General features: G+C 42.2%; 1 protein-coding gene across 7 annotated transcripts in view; it reads left to right on the top strand.

Annotated features, from left to right (window-relative positions):
• LOC144737870 (guanylate-binding protein 2-like) overlaps window positions 1-14,873 on the top strand; it is a 234,684-nt gene that overhangs the window by 121,968 nt on the left and 97,843 nt on the right. For 6 of the 7 annotated variants that reach the window (XM_078620754.1, XM_078620752.1, XM_078620750.1 and 3 more), the window contains 2 exons: window positions 11,970-12,032; window positions 14,306-14,347. In XM_078620754.1, coding sequence (XP_078476880.1) covers window positions 11,970-12,032; window positions 14,306-14,347 — 105 coding nt within the window. The remainder of the gene's footprint in view (window positions 1-11,969; window positions 12,033-14,305; window positions 14,348-14,873) is intronic. The other variant, XM_078620753.1, reaches the window with a different exon arrangement.

Genomic DNA, 14,873 nt, shown 5'->3' with positions numbered 1-14,873 from the left:
TGACCTGCCAGTGGGCATTCCACACTTCACGTAACCTCAATGTACACATAGCCTGGCACAAGCGCCGTGGTGACGTCAGCACCACTTAGTGGCAAATGGCAGTTGTTGTTGTGTGGGTGCAATTATTCGGACTCATTGCCCCCTTACTGACAAAGCAATCCTCCATCGGGACTCAAGGTAAGTGAAAATGAAACAGATTTTTTTTTTTTCTATTTTATTACTTTCATCTTCTTGGTTCTTTCGGTAAAGTCACGTAGAAGGGAAATAATACAATAATGAAATTAAAACATAATAAAATACAATTCTCACGACGTTTCGGCCACAACGCAAGCAGCTGTCCTCAGGTGAAGAACAGGTCTGTTGGAACAGGTCTGTCGGAAAGACAGCGTCATTTAGACGCTGTCTTTCCGACATTTATGCAAACAAAAAGAAACAACTTGTATAAAGGTATCAGTTTTTGTACCAGTTGAAAGGGTAAAATCCTATTACTATTTTTTGCCACTGGTAAAGGAGGTCTCAAAGTGTTAATGCTTATCCCGAGCTCTCAATACTCTGATAGTGCGCTGTCTTTGAGTTGTACGCCTTTTGGCGTCATCTGGTCCAACACCAATGGAGACTAGGCTCTAAGAAAAGCTGTCTCGGGTGTGGACCAATCAACTTCAAGGACAGTGCATATCATTATCATCATCAGAGTTGTTTCTTTTTGTTTGCATTTTGACTGCTTGTGTCGTGGTTATTGCAAACATGATGCCTTGTATAAAGGTGTCAGTTTTTTTACCAGTTGAAAGGGTAAAAACCTATTACTATATTTTGCCACTGGTAAAGGAGGTCCCATAGTGTAAGATGGATTCTGGCTTAGCGTTCATTGGAAGGATTTGATAAACCATTTCGGGTCTTAATTGATTGTGTTCACGCTTACGGTGACTTTCAGACTGCATTACATTTTCTGCTCCCCCCTCCTCTTTTCCGAACATAGATGGACTCATAGATGGCCAAACTGCCAAATCGCTGTCTGGTGCTGAAGTTAGAACAAACCGCCACTTTTTTCAAGTTTTCCTACTGTGGATTTCACACCTGATGATGATTACTTGTGTTGCAGTCGAAACGTCGTGAGAATTTGTATTGTTTAATGTTCATATTATTTTATTATTTCCCTTCTATGTGACTTTACCGAAAGAACCAAGAATATGAATCCCTGCAGTCACAAAAGCTTTAAATCAAAATATGAAAGGCCTTTGATTAGTCAAGGAATAGTGCACAGTAGTAGTGGCCTTCGTCCAGGTTGCTGAATAAAAATGTAATACTTCAATCATCGCTGTAGTAGTGCAGTAATCCTCTTGAAAATCAGACTGTTTACTAGGAACGAGATTGTGACGACAGACAGCCCTCGACTAACGAACACCTGAACTTATGAACCAGTCAACGTATGACTATTCTAATACACACAATAGACAGAAAGGATAAGATTATTGGGCTCAAATTATGCACATGCATAATGTATGTTGATTCAGTAATCTCCCCCCCCCCCCCCACTTTGAGCAAGAGCGCAGAAGCGTGGTCAACACAACTACGCCTCTATATGAGGAACGAAACAGTTAGACTTCTCCACAAATCTGGCTGTCACCTGATGAAGCTAGTTGTAATTACTGGCGAAACGTCGTATTCAGATTGTGTTGTGGCTTGGCTCTCCAACACACCGGTGTGCTGTACTAGTGACGAATTGGCATGTTCTGTTTACATGACAACTCTTACTCGTTGGCTGTGTCGGGTGGTGGCGGGGTTTTAACTACACATTCATATATTTACACGATCTAACTTATGGTCGCGAAAGCCTACGTGTTAAACGAACCAGCTTCCATGACATTTTTTTTTACCTTGGCTTAAAACACGAAATCGCACTTGAAAACTGAACCGCGGTACTATTTTGTTCAGCAGCGCGATGCTCCGCGAGATATAATGAGTAACTCTCGCGCTGGGAGTTTTTGCATGTGTTTGTGTGTGAAAGTGAGTGTATGGGGAGCGGTAGTGTAGCGGTCAGCATGCTGCGCTACTAAAGCGGCGACCCGAGTTTGATTCCTGCTCACGGTCAACACCAATAACGATCAACTTAACGGGTCCTGGACCTCCCCTAGGTCGACTCAGCCTCAAATAAGTACCTGGTGTGGTATGTAGTAAACATGGCCACTGAGGAGACAAAGGCAGCTGGGCATGATGCTGGCCACCCACCGTCTCGTGTACCGTGCCGGCCTTCATAGGCCTCGCTAACAGCACATGCTGGAACTGTTACAAGGGGGATTGTTGTCATTGGTGTATGTGTGCATGCACGCGTGCCCCATGTGTGTGTCTGTCTTTGTGTCTGTGTGTCTGTTTGTCTGTGTTTTTTTGTGTCTATGTGTGTGTGTCTGTGTGTATGTGGATTACCACAAAACGACGAAAAAAATATCTAGCTAAGCTTGTGCCAGAGGCCCCGTGTCGACAGCCGTCTATGATGTCTCCTGGCCAAACAACATTTGGCAGAGCCAGGAAACTGAATCCTTATCCTCGAGATTCCTTCAGAAAAAAATAAAAGCCACTGGGGGTGGTCACGTGGAATGTCTTAATGGTCACTGCGGAGGAGAGGCGGCCACTCCTCTGTCGGGAGCTGGACTGGTACCGCCTGGATTTCTATGGTATTCAGGGGGTTGGGTGGACTGGCTCTGGATCCTGCCACCATGAGGGGTGGACATTCCTCTACTTGGGGCAGGATACTGGCAAACAACAGGGTGTGGCTCTTCTGAACAAAATAATGAAGGGGCGTGGAAACATGGTGGTGAGGTGTGGAAAGCTGTAAGCCCCAGGCTACTTTTGGCTCACCTTCCCATCAACCAGTGGCGAGGAGTTGTGGTCGTGGTTACTTATTCCCCCACTGAAGATGAACTTCAGTGGAGGGATGCAGGCAAAGCCAATGAGTCGGATGCTTTCTATGACCCGTCATAGAAAGCATCCGACTAAAGTGGCCCCTTAGGATAGAGTCGTAATAAACCATTTCGGATCTTAACTGATTGTGTTCACGTTTACGGTGACTTTCAGACCGCAGTCCACTCACTGGCATTGACTATATATCTTGTATTCTCCACAGGGAATGGATTCTTTGCTCCGCTGCAAGTCTCCTTTTTCCACTCTCCCATTGACATATTTCGTTGCTTCCTCTTAGTATCTTTCACGCGATGGTCAATGGTATAGTGTATAGCAGATTGTATAAATAGTATAACATTGTAATGTTTAATACAATGTATAAGGTAATATACAGTATCGTAATTGTATAGTGAATATACAGCAGTGTGGTATACAGTAGGGTGGGTAGAATAATATTTAGGGTAATATTATAGTCGAAGGTATAGAGTGGTGTATAGTAATACAGTATATAATTTAATGTTGGGTTTGTCTATGGTAGTATATAGTACGGGGTAGACCCGTGTGATGTAAGAGAAAAAAGTTTAGCTGGAAGCATATTATATTTTTTGCGACATAGAATTGTAATGTATTACTTACTGTTAGTAGCTCAGCTTATTGGAGAGTATATTTAGTATACTGATGATACTATGTAGTTTATACTTTAGTTTTTTACGTGGTTGTTTAGTAACTGTAGCTACATACTATTAACATTCCTTCCCTTTGTTAATGCTACCCCCATCCCCTCTCTTTGATGCTGCTAATCCTGCATAATGCACGGGCATGATATGACTTTGAAACCCCCCGCCCACCTCCTACGCATTTCCCATAAATATGCTAAATTCCTATTGATATGCAAATTATTTTGTCAAGGGGCTCTTCTTCCCCCCTCCAACCTAGCTTAAATATACGCTCCAAGCTTGGTGGTGTTTCATTCTTCACCTGAGGACGACTGCTTGCGTTGTGGCCGAAACGTCGTGAGAATTATTTTATTATGTTTTACTTTTATTATTGTATTACTTCCTTTCTACGTGACTTTACCGAAAGAACCAAGAAGATAGAGTCATTCTGTTGGGTGACTTCAATGCCCGAGTTGGTCATGATGCTGGCACCTGATCTCGAGTGAGTGGAAGGCATGGGTCAGATCAGCTCAATAACAACGGTAGGAGGCTGCTCGACTTTTGTGCAGCCCATGGGCTTGTAATTACCAACATGCTGTTTCGACATCGGCACATCCACACAACATCATGGATGCACACCGGGTCCAGAAGATGCGTTATGTGAGTTTGAGAACGTTTATGCTCTCCCTCTTTTCTTCCCTCGACCATTTCACATGAACTGGTGTGCCATGGCAGTATGTTCCTCCATCAAACTGGCTTGCGTATGTCTCCACTAGTACATTTTTTTTCCTAGGGTTATGCTCTCTTGCAATCTCGGTGATGTCTTCCACCATCTCATATCCCTGATGACTGCCTGTGTACACCTGACACAGATGGTCATCTCGTCCTCAGTTGGGTCCCAGGTTTCTATTAGACACCACTTAAGTGCTCATATCCAAAACCTGGCCCATGGTACCATGTTGACCATGGCCACCAAATGACCTAATGCCACCAATAACTGCCTGGCACTACCTCCTCTCCTTGTGATCAATGTGTCTGCTTTGCTTCCCAAGCATGTAAATTTGGTCTTGGTTGGCAATACACGACCTTTCTTCATTTCGATTGTCGCACCCAGGTGTGACAACCTCCTCGTCGGGCACAGGTTGCAATTTGGTTTGTTGAGTATAAAAATACGTATTTGCAACACTGAGATCACTCACCCCAATGCCCAGAATAACGTCTCCCTCGAATAGACTCACCAGTAGGTCGTCTAAGTAAGGATAGATGTGTAACCCTTTTTTCCTTAAGAGTGCCAACAGTACAACTAGTACCTTCGTGAATAATCTTGGTGTTGCTGATAATTAACTGGAAAGGGATCACCTGGAATTTCCAGTGTTATCCTAACAACTGGAACCTCAAAAATGCATGATCTCTCCTCCGGATCAGTATGTGCAGGTAAGCGTCCTTTAGATCGACTGCTGCTATTCATTCTCCTGGCCTCACAGCTCTGGAGATTGTCGTTATGGACTCAATTTTTTTTATTTCCTGGAACTTACGTGCTTGTTCAATTTCCTGAGGTCAAAGACACCCCTTTAAGCCCCCAACACCTTGGGGATCATGAAGTCAGTTTTGGCAAAAAAACTGACACCTTTTTTACAAGGAGTCATGTTTGCATTAACCACAATACCTGCGGTAGTAATGCAAACAACAAACACAACTCTGATAATGTATGCTGTGCCCTTGAAATTGATTGGTCCACACCCGAGACAGCTTTTCTTAGAGCTTAGTCTCACATGGTGTTGGACCAGATGATGCCAAAAGGCGCACAACTCAAAGACAATGCACCATCAGAGTATGAGAGCTCGGGGTAAGCATTTACACCATTGGAGCCTCCTTTGCCAGTATCAAAAAAAGGTGTCAGTTTTGTTGCCAGATAAAAGGGTAAAAAAACAATTATCATATTTTGCTACTGGCAAAGGAGGTTCCAATGGTGTAAAATCCTGACTGTTGTAATCTACTGGGAACCTCCAGAAACCTGGCCATTTCTGCCTCCAAGGTTTCCTTCATTAGCAGGTCTGATGGAGGTCTTGTCTCGACCAAATTTGGCCCTGGTACTTGTCCCATAAACTCTAGACTGTACCCATATTTCACCATTTTCCAGACCCGCTCGTCGCCTGTGGTCCCGTCCTAGACTGAAGAAAACTGAGCCTGTCGTCTCCCCAGTCTTTTGGGTGGTGGGGCTACTAAGTGCTTCACCCTCCCTTCCTCCATCTCACTTGGGGAAGGTGGTGGGCAGGGATAATTTCTCTCCAGTTCCGAGAGGCACGAGCCTTTCCTCTGCCATGCCCTCGCTGAGACCTCCTTCCTCTCCAAGCTCTATGTCCTCAACGGTTTTGAGAATATCCTGAACTTTGTGACTTGGAACTGCAGTTCCCGCGGCTGGTCGCCTGAAAGGGCTGACAAAACGGCTGTTGTTTAGGCAAGATATGTCTGCCTCCTATCCTTATGCTTTTTATCATGGTGTGCAAGTGCTGTTCTGCCCCACGGCATATATGGGGGTGTGCTTACACAGGAACTTCCTGATATGACGGTGCTGAGTTTGGTCACGTGACCAGGCATTTCCAGATTAAGGGTCTCTAAGCCACGAGGCCAGGAGGGGGTGTCAGCCTTTACACAGAGGACAAAATGGAGGCACAATTAGCGTCTCAGTGAAGATGGGTGCATCTGTTCATTGCGGAATTTTAATAAGCATTGTCTGTAAGTTCGTTTATGATCTTATAATACTGGGAATGCTGTTATAATGTTGGGATTGCCGTTATAATGCTGCAAACGTCTTTATAATGCTGTTAAAGTGTTATGATAAACACGGGGCCTAGTTAACAGCGAAATCTGCCACTATCGTTATTGTGAATGTTATTTATATTTGGATAAGTCGAGCCAGACTTGTGCCCACGTAAGTTTAATGCGTTATTGACAGCAAGGATGAAGAAGTACCTCATCCACAGTTCAGTTTTATATGCAGCACTGGACATTTAGGCTGCAGTATGGTGATTACATAGAGTGACCTTATTTAACACAGTATCTTATTCTCTTGTATAGCTATTCAGTGCTAATGTAGGTAGGTGCCTGGTCCTTCCAGGACCTATTTTTGAGATTCATGTTATCTAAGACAATGTTATTATGCTGCAATGTGCATTCATTGTATTCATGGATGCTGTATTTTGTGTTGTGTTTTTCCATCAGTTTTACTTCGTATCAATCATTAAATACGTTGGAGTTAGATGTTCACCCTAGCTCTGAAGGTTTATTGAATGCGATGTTAAATACTCGGATAGTGGCGCAACACAATGCATAGCGAGGGCGAGACAAGTGCCATGTGGGTCACTTTTCCAAGTAACATCGGGAGCTGAAGCAGCTAGTTTTTCAGGGCATCCGGTACCTTTAGTCATCTTATCCACAGCACCCGCTTAGTGGAAACTGACGATGCAGTGCCTTTGCATTCCAGTTCACCAAATCTAGTCTTGCATCTGTGGCAACCGCCATAACCATATGGACCTGTTCCAACAGGCCCTTTTGTGCTAGTTTCCCACAATAAGCTACATACGTACCTGCTCGTGCCGACATAGAAGATACAATAAACATTATTTTACTTTCCTTCTCTGCTATCCTATCATTAGCATCAGGCAAAAGTATAGCTGCATTTTCAACCACCTGGGCATTTCGAGGTATAATCCTCCTGACATTGGTGTGTCTACTAATGGTAAAGCCATCAATTCCTCCTTTTGATCATCTGGAAGAACATACAATTTGTCGAGTCCCTTAGAGATCTTAAAACCTTTAGTTCGTCTTGCCCACTCTTGTCACAACATATCTACAATCTGCTGATCCATGGGTTACTTCTGTCACCTTGCTACCCACTGCTTTTGCAAACACTGGTGTTTTCTTCACCAACCCCTTTTCCTCAGAAGTGGTCTTGTATAAAATGGGTGCTACCACCTACAGTGCTTCAATTAAGATTTTCCTCAGCCGCTTTATTTCTGCCTGTAAAAAGTGTCTGGCAAACACCTCCTCACTTATTTCAGAGTTTTCTGAAGAGGTATTTCCTCCTCTGAGTCGACCCACTCACTTGGCTTCTTTTCATATTTTACTGGTGCTGCTGCCGAGGACCCTGCAGATGTAGAGGGTACCTCTGCCGGGGCAGTCACACTCATTGCGGTTCCATTCCCCACTCTGGGTGCAGAGCTCAACAGCTCTGTACCCAAACCTCTAAAGAAGATGCTCAAATTATTTAATATGTGAGTACGTTGTGGTTGAGGAGGTTGAAGCAACGATTGTTGCTGGGAACTGTGCGGTACCTCGTGCTCATCCACATCTTGTTCCTCTATGTCTCATGCATGACAATCCTCATCTGTACAGTAGCCCTCCTCTTCAAACCGTGACTTTGTGAGTGCTGATCACATACGGTGCCCCGTATGTGATCACCCATCACCGGGGGCCCGACGCTAGCTCCGGGTTGCCCTACTGGGCAAAGCACTACTGAGCGGACCTCTGGCCGCGTCGCCTCATGCTCGAGAAGAACGAGGGTGGTTTCTCTCACGTCGTCGCCATCTTGCAGGACTGAGGCCTTCCAAAACTATAAGCATCGTGCTCTATTCTTGCATAGGTGCTTTGGAAGTTCGCTGCAGGCCACACATTTCTCCACCTCGTGTGCAGGGTCTAGGCAATTAAAACACCTCGTGTGTGAATCGCCTGCTTTTAGTTTGCGATCCACACATTGCGCACTTAGGCGTGCACATCGCCATTACCACGTGGTGCTCTTCGCACCCCCTCCCATCCAATCTCTCTGCACCTCATCTATTGTGCTCCTGGCCAAAGTTCTACCTTATTTGAGCAACTTGAATGCCCTCTTTCATATTTTATTCCTCTTCCCCACCCATTCGTTCTTCTGGATTTTAATTTTTATTTCAACACCCCCTTTTTTGCTTCCGTCATCCTTCCCTTGTCAATTAATTCAATCTCCACCTTCATCCACCTTCTCCTACTCATTATTCTGGTCATATTTTTTTAACGTAATGTTCACCTCAATAAATCTTTATTTTACATGCCAATATTGCGCTCAATAAAAACGGAAACGGTACATAGAACATACAGCAACAGGAATTAAAAAAGAAACCATCACGCCATCAGCGGTTAACACCGACTGAGCAAAATAATATGCAACCATGCGCAATAAATAGCATCAGAAACGTAATTACAGTACCCCCTCAGTTAATCCGTTCCACGAAAACTACTGTTAACCAAAATAACTGTTAATCTAAAATATGAGTTACATTTTAAAGCATTTATCCGTTCCAAGACGATTGAAAGTTGAACTTAATAATGTCCTGCTTTGTTTTGACGCTAATTACTTTCCTTCTCTTGAATATTAGCGAATTCACTTTAGGACCATTGCAATCACTATTAAATCACTTATGAGTTGAAAAATAAGTAGCAATCACTGAGTCTGCAAGAAAGCTATTTCCAATGCCAAAATAGAAAACATAATGTAAACAAAGCCAGTTGAGGTCTAAAAGCTCATAAATAGGCGTCGCTGATTAGCTGAGGCATGCTCAGCTCACTTACGAACCCTCAAATTGGCTGAAATTAGCGCCTGCGTGCATAACATAAACAAAATTGTAAGGTTAGTCCAAACCATGGGGTCCTATGGGAGGCGAAAAGTTAACCAAAACATTATTAACCGATTTTATTGTTAACCAAGGGACAACTGTTGTGAATATAAACGATTAAAATTAATGAAAAATATAATAAAAAGAATATTTTAGATGTTGTGGAAAAGACAGTCTGAGTTTAAGCACGGATGACTTCTTCCTTTCCCTCACCATTTCTCTCCCCACACCCCTCACTGTTATCCCTGGATATTCAATCCTCCGTCATAATCTCTATTCTCTCTCAAGTTCTCTATATCTGGCATTTTATTTATCAGATTTTTAGCTCCCGTCATCCCTCTCCAATGCACTTTTTTCCACCCTCAAATCCTGGCTCCCCTTCACTCTCAGGCCCCTTCAAACAAGCCTCTTCTACCTTGGATAAATCCCTGCTCCAGTCAAATGTATGCCTCTTGTGCAAAGCAGAAAGATTCCTGAAATCGTTTCCTTTTACCAACAACCTGGCTTTGCTCCTTTCCCACGTTATATCTGGCTTGGAAAAAAATCCTAAATATGGTCAATTCTGGCCCTCATCTCCTCTCTCGCTCCCCATCCCATCAATTATTTTCGACTCGAAAGAAATCTTCTCCACCACTCTCCTCCAGTTCTAACTCCACCATCTATTTCCCTAACTTTTCATTTCGACTCCATCCGTTCCTCCTTTCCTTCACCACCCCCACTGTCTAATTTCTTCAATCTTTTTCCTCGAAAGCACCTCAAATGGACTCTACTTTCCCGTCGTTTACTCCACTATTTTTTGTTGAACGCTCCTGAATCATTTCTAAAGCCCACCCTGCTTCCGGTCCACTGGACTGTATCTCCTCGTCCCCCATACCCCATCTACTCCCCCTGATTCTCCCCTACCTCTTCAGTTCCTGCCTTTCCTCTGGTGCCTTCCCTTCGGACTTCAAAGCCGCAGTCATCATTCCTCTCCTTAAAAAAACTCCCGATACTTCTCGCCTCAAGACCTACCATCCTATTTCCTTCTCTCTTTCTTCTCTGAACTTCTTAAACCCCTGATCCATTCCCCCCTTACTCAATACATTTCCTCTCACTCGTTACATCCACAATTCAAATTCGGGTTTGAACAGAATGCAGTGCAGAACCATTTGTCGAACTCTGCTCATGCCGGTCTTTCTTATATTTTCACTAGCCTTTTGCCCGTCCTAGGACGGAAGTTGTAATATTTACGAATTTTTTGCAGAGTTGAATTGTATCTTGTGTAAATTTAATGGCAATGAATCTTGCACAAACGATGTCATCAAACACTTAACAAAATTTCACTGTAGTACTCTATTAATGGCAGTGATGCTTGCACAAACTATGTCATAAAACACCTCACTTCATGTCAATGTAGCACTGTATTTAACTGACCTTCAATTAGCCTTTGCCCGTCCTAGGATGGAAGCTGTAATATTAAAGATGTACATTTACGTTTTCTTGTGTGATTGTATATTTTTTGAGGAATTGTTGCACGTAAATACATTTTCTTAACTTAAAAAATGAAACCTCGGTATGCGATATTTTGCGTGAATCGATTGTACTGTATTAATGGCAGTGATTATTTTCCAAACTACGTCATGAATCCCCTCACTTCATGTCACTGTAGCACTGCATTTAACTCACCTTCAATTAGTTCTAAATCACTGCTCTGATACTTTATTTTCTTCTGCTTTTCCTCGCTGGGGTTGCAATCAAATTGAATTCGATACAATGTCTGGAAAATCACAGAGAAATGTATATATTTTATCATAATTTAGAAGCCAAAATTAGACTTAACTTTTGTTTCAAGTGCTAAAAAAAATAAAGACACCAAATACACTTTGTTGCTGCGTAGAATTATTTATTTTATCAACTTGAAATAAATAAACGTAAAATTTGAAGCGAATTTGCGTAAAGAAATGTCTTGCTTCTGATACAAATGACGATGGGGGGGGGCTATTTTGCAGTGACGTCACGTGCCGATGTAGCACTGTGCTGCGTATATATATATTTTTACACTGTCTGTAAAGAAACGTCATATTTGAAGGGACTTTGCAAAACAAAATATCTTTCCGCTCGACCTTCTTCTGCGTGAGAGTAAAAATCCACCCGCTCATGATTATTGTATTATTAATGACGGGGGTGCGGCATGTGGAGTGACGTCACGCACGTTACACACATTTCTGGGCTATTATATATTCTCATTCTACTCGACCTCACTGCAGACTTCAATATGGTCGACAATCCGAATTTTTTAACCCTTTCCCTCTCTCGATATCTCAGGTATCCCTCTTTCCTGGTTTCAGTCTTATCTCTCCTCATGCACCTCAACAGTCTCATCCAACCACATCACCTCTCCCCAACTCCTCTCAAAATATATGTCCATTTATAAAAAAAAAATATTCAGGTGATGGCTTTTGAATCCAAATTTCCCCTCTCTCCAAATGTCATAAAAAAATGTTACAATATAGTCGGGACACTTCTTGTCAAATTTTGCAGCTATACACAGAGCCCGGCTCAGTAGCTAACCCACAGAGAAGTGTTCCCTCTTGCCGGTCAGTCTCCAAACACCTATATATGCTTGAGGATGTGCAGTGTAACATGTTTTGGATGGCTCGGTTACAAAAACAACGTTTAGAGGTGATTAGCATTACAACAAATGTATAATTAGCAGCCAGATGACTAAGAATCCAATTTCATACTAAGTATAGAATATATAAAGACATTTATCATTGGCTGTGTTTCTTTACAGGTTGAACTTGCAGGCTATAAAGCAAAGGAGCCCATCCTTGCATCAGCTAAAGCACACAGTGAGGTAGAATGTACAAATCACTATTGACATATGAAACATCACATTTGCAAATATATGAATGGAAAATGATTATTTACATGTGCAGCACTATAAGGCAAAGCCATCAGTGCCAACAGGTGTCTGTGAAGATGAATGTTGGGGGAAGGCTGGTAATTCTGACGTTGGCATGACTAGAACCGTAGTGCATCATGTAACTTGGAGGGCCTGTGTACATGGTCATTGGGCTGGTTGAGCAATCGTCTATTATGCTAACCTGGTTCCACACAAACAATCTCAGCCAGAGTTAGGCTGACAAATACAGACAAATACAGACACTATGAAGGTGCAATGGTTATAAAAAACCTGACATTTGATCTGATCCCAAATCAATAATGAATTAAAGCTGATTAAAGCAAGGAAGTTTAGAGTCAGACAAATACTCAAGCAACTATCCTGCAATCAAGTATCCTAAAATTTAAATAGCGTAAAAATAGCAGAATAAATAAGATACCACAAACAGCAACGCTGAGATGAAATAACTAGAATAAAATAAAATAGATATACGATACATGTAAACAATCAACTGCTGTGCTGGAGCACGCAATTATCAATACTTAAAATGTGTGACAGGAAACTCCACCTAGCCACAAAAGATGACACTCCCTGACCTATTGCTGCACTTTTGGAACCTGAAGCCAGGTTCAGTCACAGCCATCCACATGGCTGCCTTGTCACACCAAGAAGAAATCAAAATGGTGACTTCATGGCATCATGTCCTGGCAAGTGTTGTGGGCAGCAATGAAGTGGCTCAATTGTAGCAAGAGGGAAATGGATATGATGATATAACCACTAGCATCTCACTCTTAACTCGTCACTCAATACTTGGGATCGGCTGATATGGTCTTCCAAACTGATCATTTTGCTATTTTAAACCAGGAATGGTTGTTGGAACTGAAAGTGGCGTTTGTTGTTAAGCAATGGACCATTACTTTATTGCTGAAAGCCTAAATATGACAAATTAATTAATAAAGTACATTAACGTAAATATGTCGTGCAATAATTGGTAACCATGCTGATTACATCAACCCACATCACTTAAGAACCAATTTTATTAACGTTAGCTTAGGAGAAGTAAACCCAGGATATGGATTGTACTGGCTCAGCACTCTAAGATTGTTAGCCTGACAGCCAATTAATGAAGTGCACTTCAAGGAAGACCATATGTGTTAGTTGCAAATCATAATCTGTGAAAATTGTAGATCAAAGATGAGATGTCAGTCTACCACTGGTTCTTAAACTGGGATGCACACACCACCTGGGAGTGCGAGATCCCCATCCTGGTGGTGCGAGACATGGCCAAAATGTTTTAAGATGGTACATAATCGAAAACACAAATTAAACACGTGAATGTAAGTACGACTACTTTGTAACAGGAAACCTAAGCATTTATTAATATTACTATTTTTTAAACGATTGAGAAGCAGGCTGCAGTAAAAGATTAAGAACCACTGGTCCAGAGAATATGGCCGCTTTCCCCACTTAGAATAGCCAGGATAACTATGTTTTTGTTCATTTAAACTAATGTTAGAACTCACACTGCATCCACAGTAAAGTCAGATTTTTTAATTAATTTAACCCAACATCAAAGTTTATAGTAACATTTCTGCTCTTGTATTATTAGGCAATGAATTGAGAATGACTTTCTCATAACCCTAATGAAAAGACAGTTAATTTTATTACTTCACATATTGCTATTTTTATGAAAATCACAAGTTATCCTCACAGTGGATTTTGGCTTGCCATCAAAGACAATCACTGGATCTCACACCTCTGGGGCCGTCTGGAATGCTCTTTAATCCGATATTAGGAAGCCGCTATGCACTTTTAAATCTAGATATAAAAATCAATTATTTAGAACTGCTTGTCGTTGTGTTTAGTTTGTTGTATTTCCCCCGTGCAAAAAAGTTCAACATGCATACAGCAGTTGCCAGTGCACTGCATTAAATGGGATCTGAGTGCGTTATTTACAACAGATGAACCACAATAAACGTGAGATTCCATTGCATGGCCATGAGACATTCATACTTGTGACAAATCGTGAGTCTCAAGCATAATCCTTAAAACTTGACAAATGGGGTAGTGGTGGAGGCGGTGGAAAGGGGGGAAGTTTGCCCACACAAGATTAGGTAGTGTTGGCTGGGGAAACTTGCCATGCAATGCATGACATAATACATGTTCCACGGAATTTGTATGACTGTATTCATCGCACCGATTAATGTGTTTATGACTATAACCAGGAGGAGCGTGTGAAGGCAGAACAAAAGGCAAAAGAAGCTGAGGTAAAATCCACGCTTTACAATGCAGTCGGCGACATTTCTATTATTGATTCAGTCTCATTTGATCACTGTGCAGTAATCTTTAACATATTACCAATGATGCATAGCAATTTGTATGTCAACGTACGCATTTAAACGAAGGTATTCGTACATTGCAAGACTTTGAAACCATTACTGCGGATTCTGCTTTACTGTAATCCTAAACCGACCACCACCTGATCAGATCTAAACATCTTGCTTCTGGATTCTCTTGCTTGCAGCCTGTAACATTCATGTAAATACCCCATTACATTATTCAGTTACAGACGTCATTTCAGTTTTTCAGTTGTTTGGGCTCAAGTAGCATGTTCAAGCCCCTCCTCATCATCGGACATACTCTGGAATAACTGTGCTCCATTGGCTTCCCAGTTGCGAAATTTCTATTAGTGATGCAGGCTCATCTAATTACTGTGCAGTCATCTCCAAAATGCCGTAACTTTGCTTACTCTGTACCCATCAATGCCGGATGTCTTACCATATGCTAAATCCA

Source organism: Lampetra planeri, chromosome 74 (genome assembly GCF_965212315.1).
Source record: "Lampetra planeri chromosome 74, kcLamPlan1.2.h2, whole genome shotgun sequence".
Lineage (NCBI taxonomy): Eukaryota > Metazoa > Chordata > Hyperoartia > Petromyzontiformes > Petromyzontidae > Lampetra > Lampetra planeri.
The sequence above is the reverse complement of the archived record's forward strand: the minus strand, read 5'-3'. Positions and strand labels throughout refer to the sequence as shown.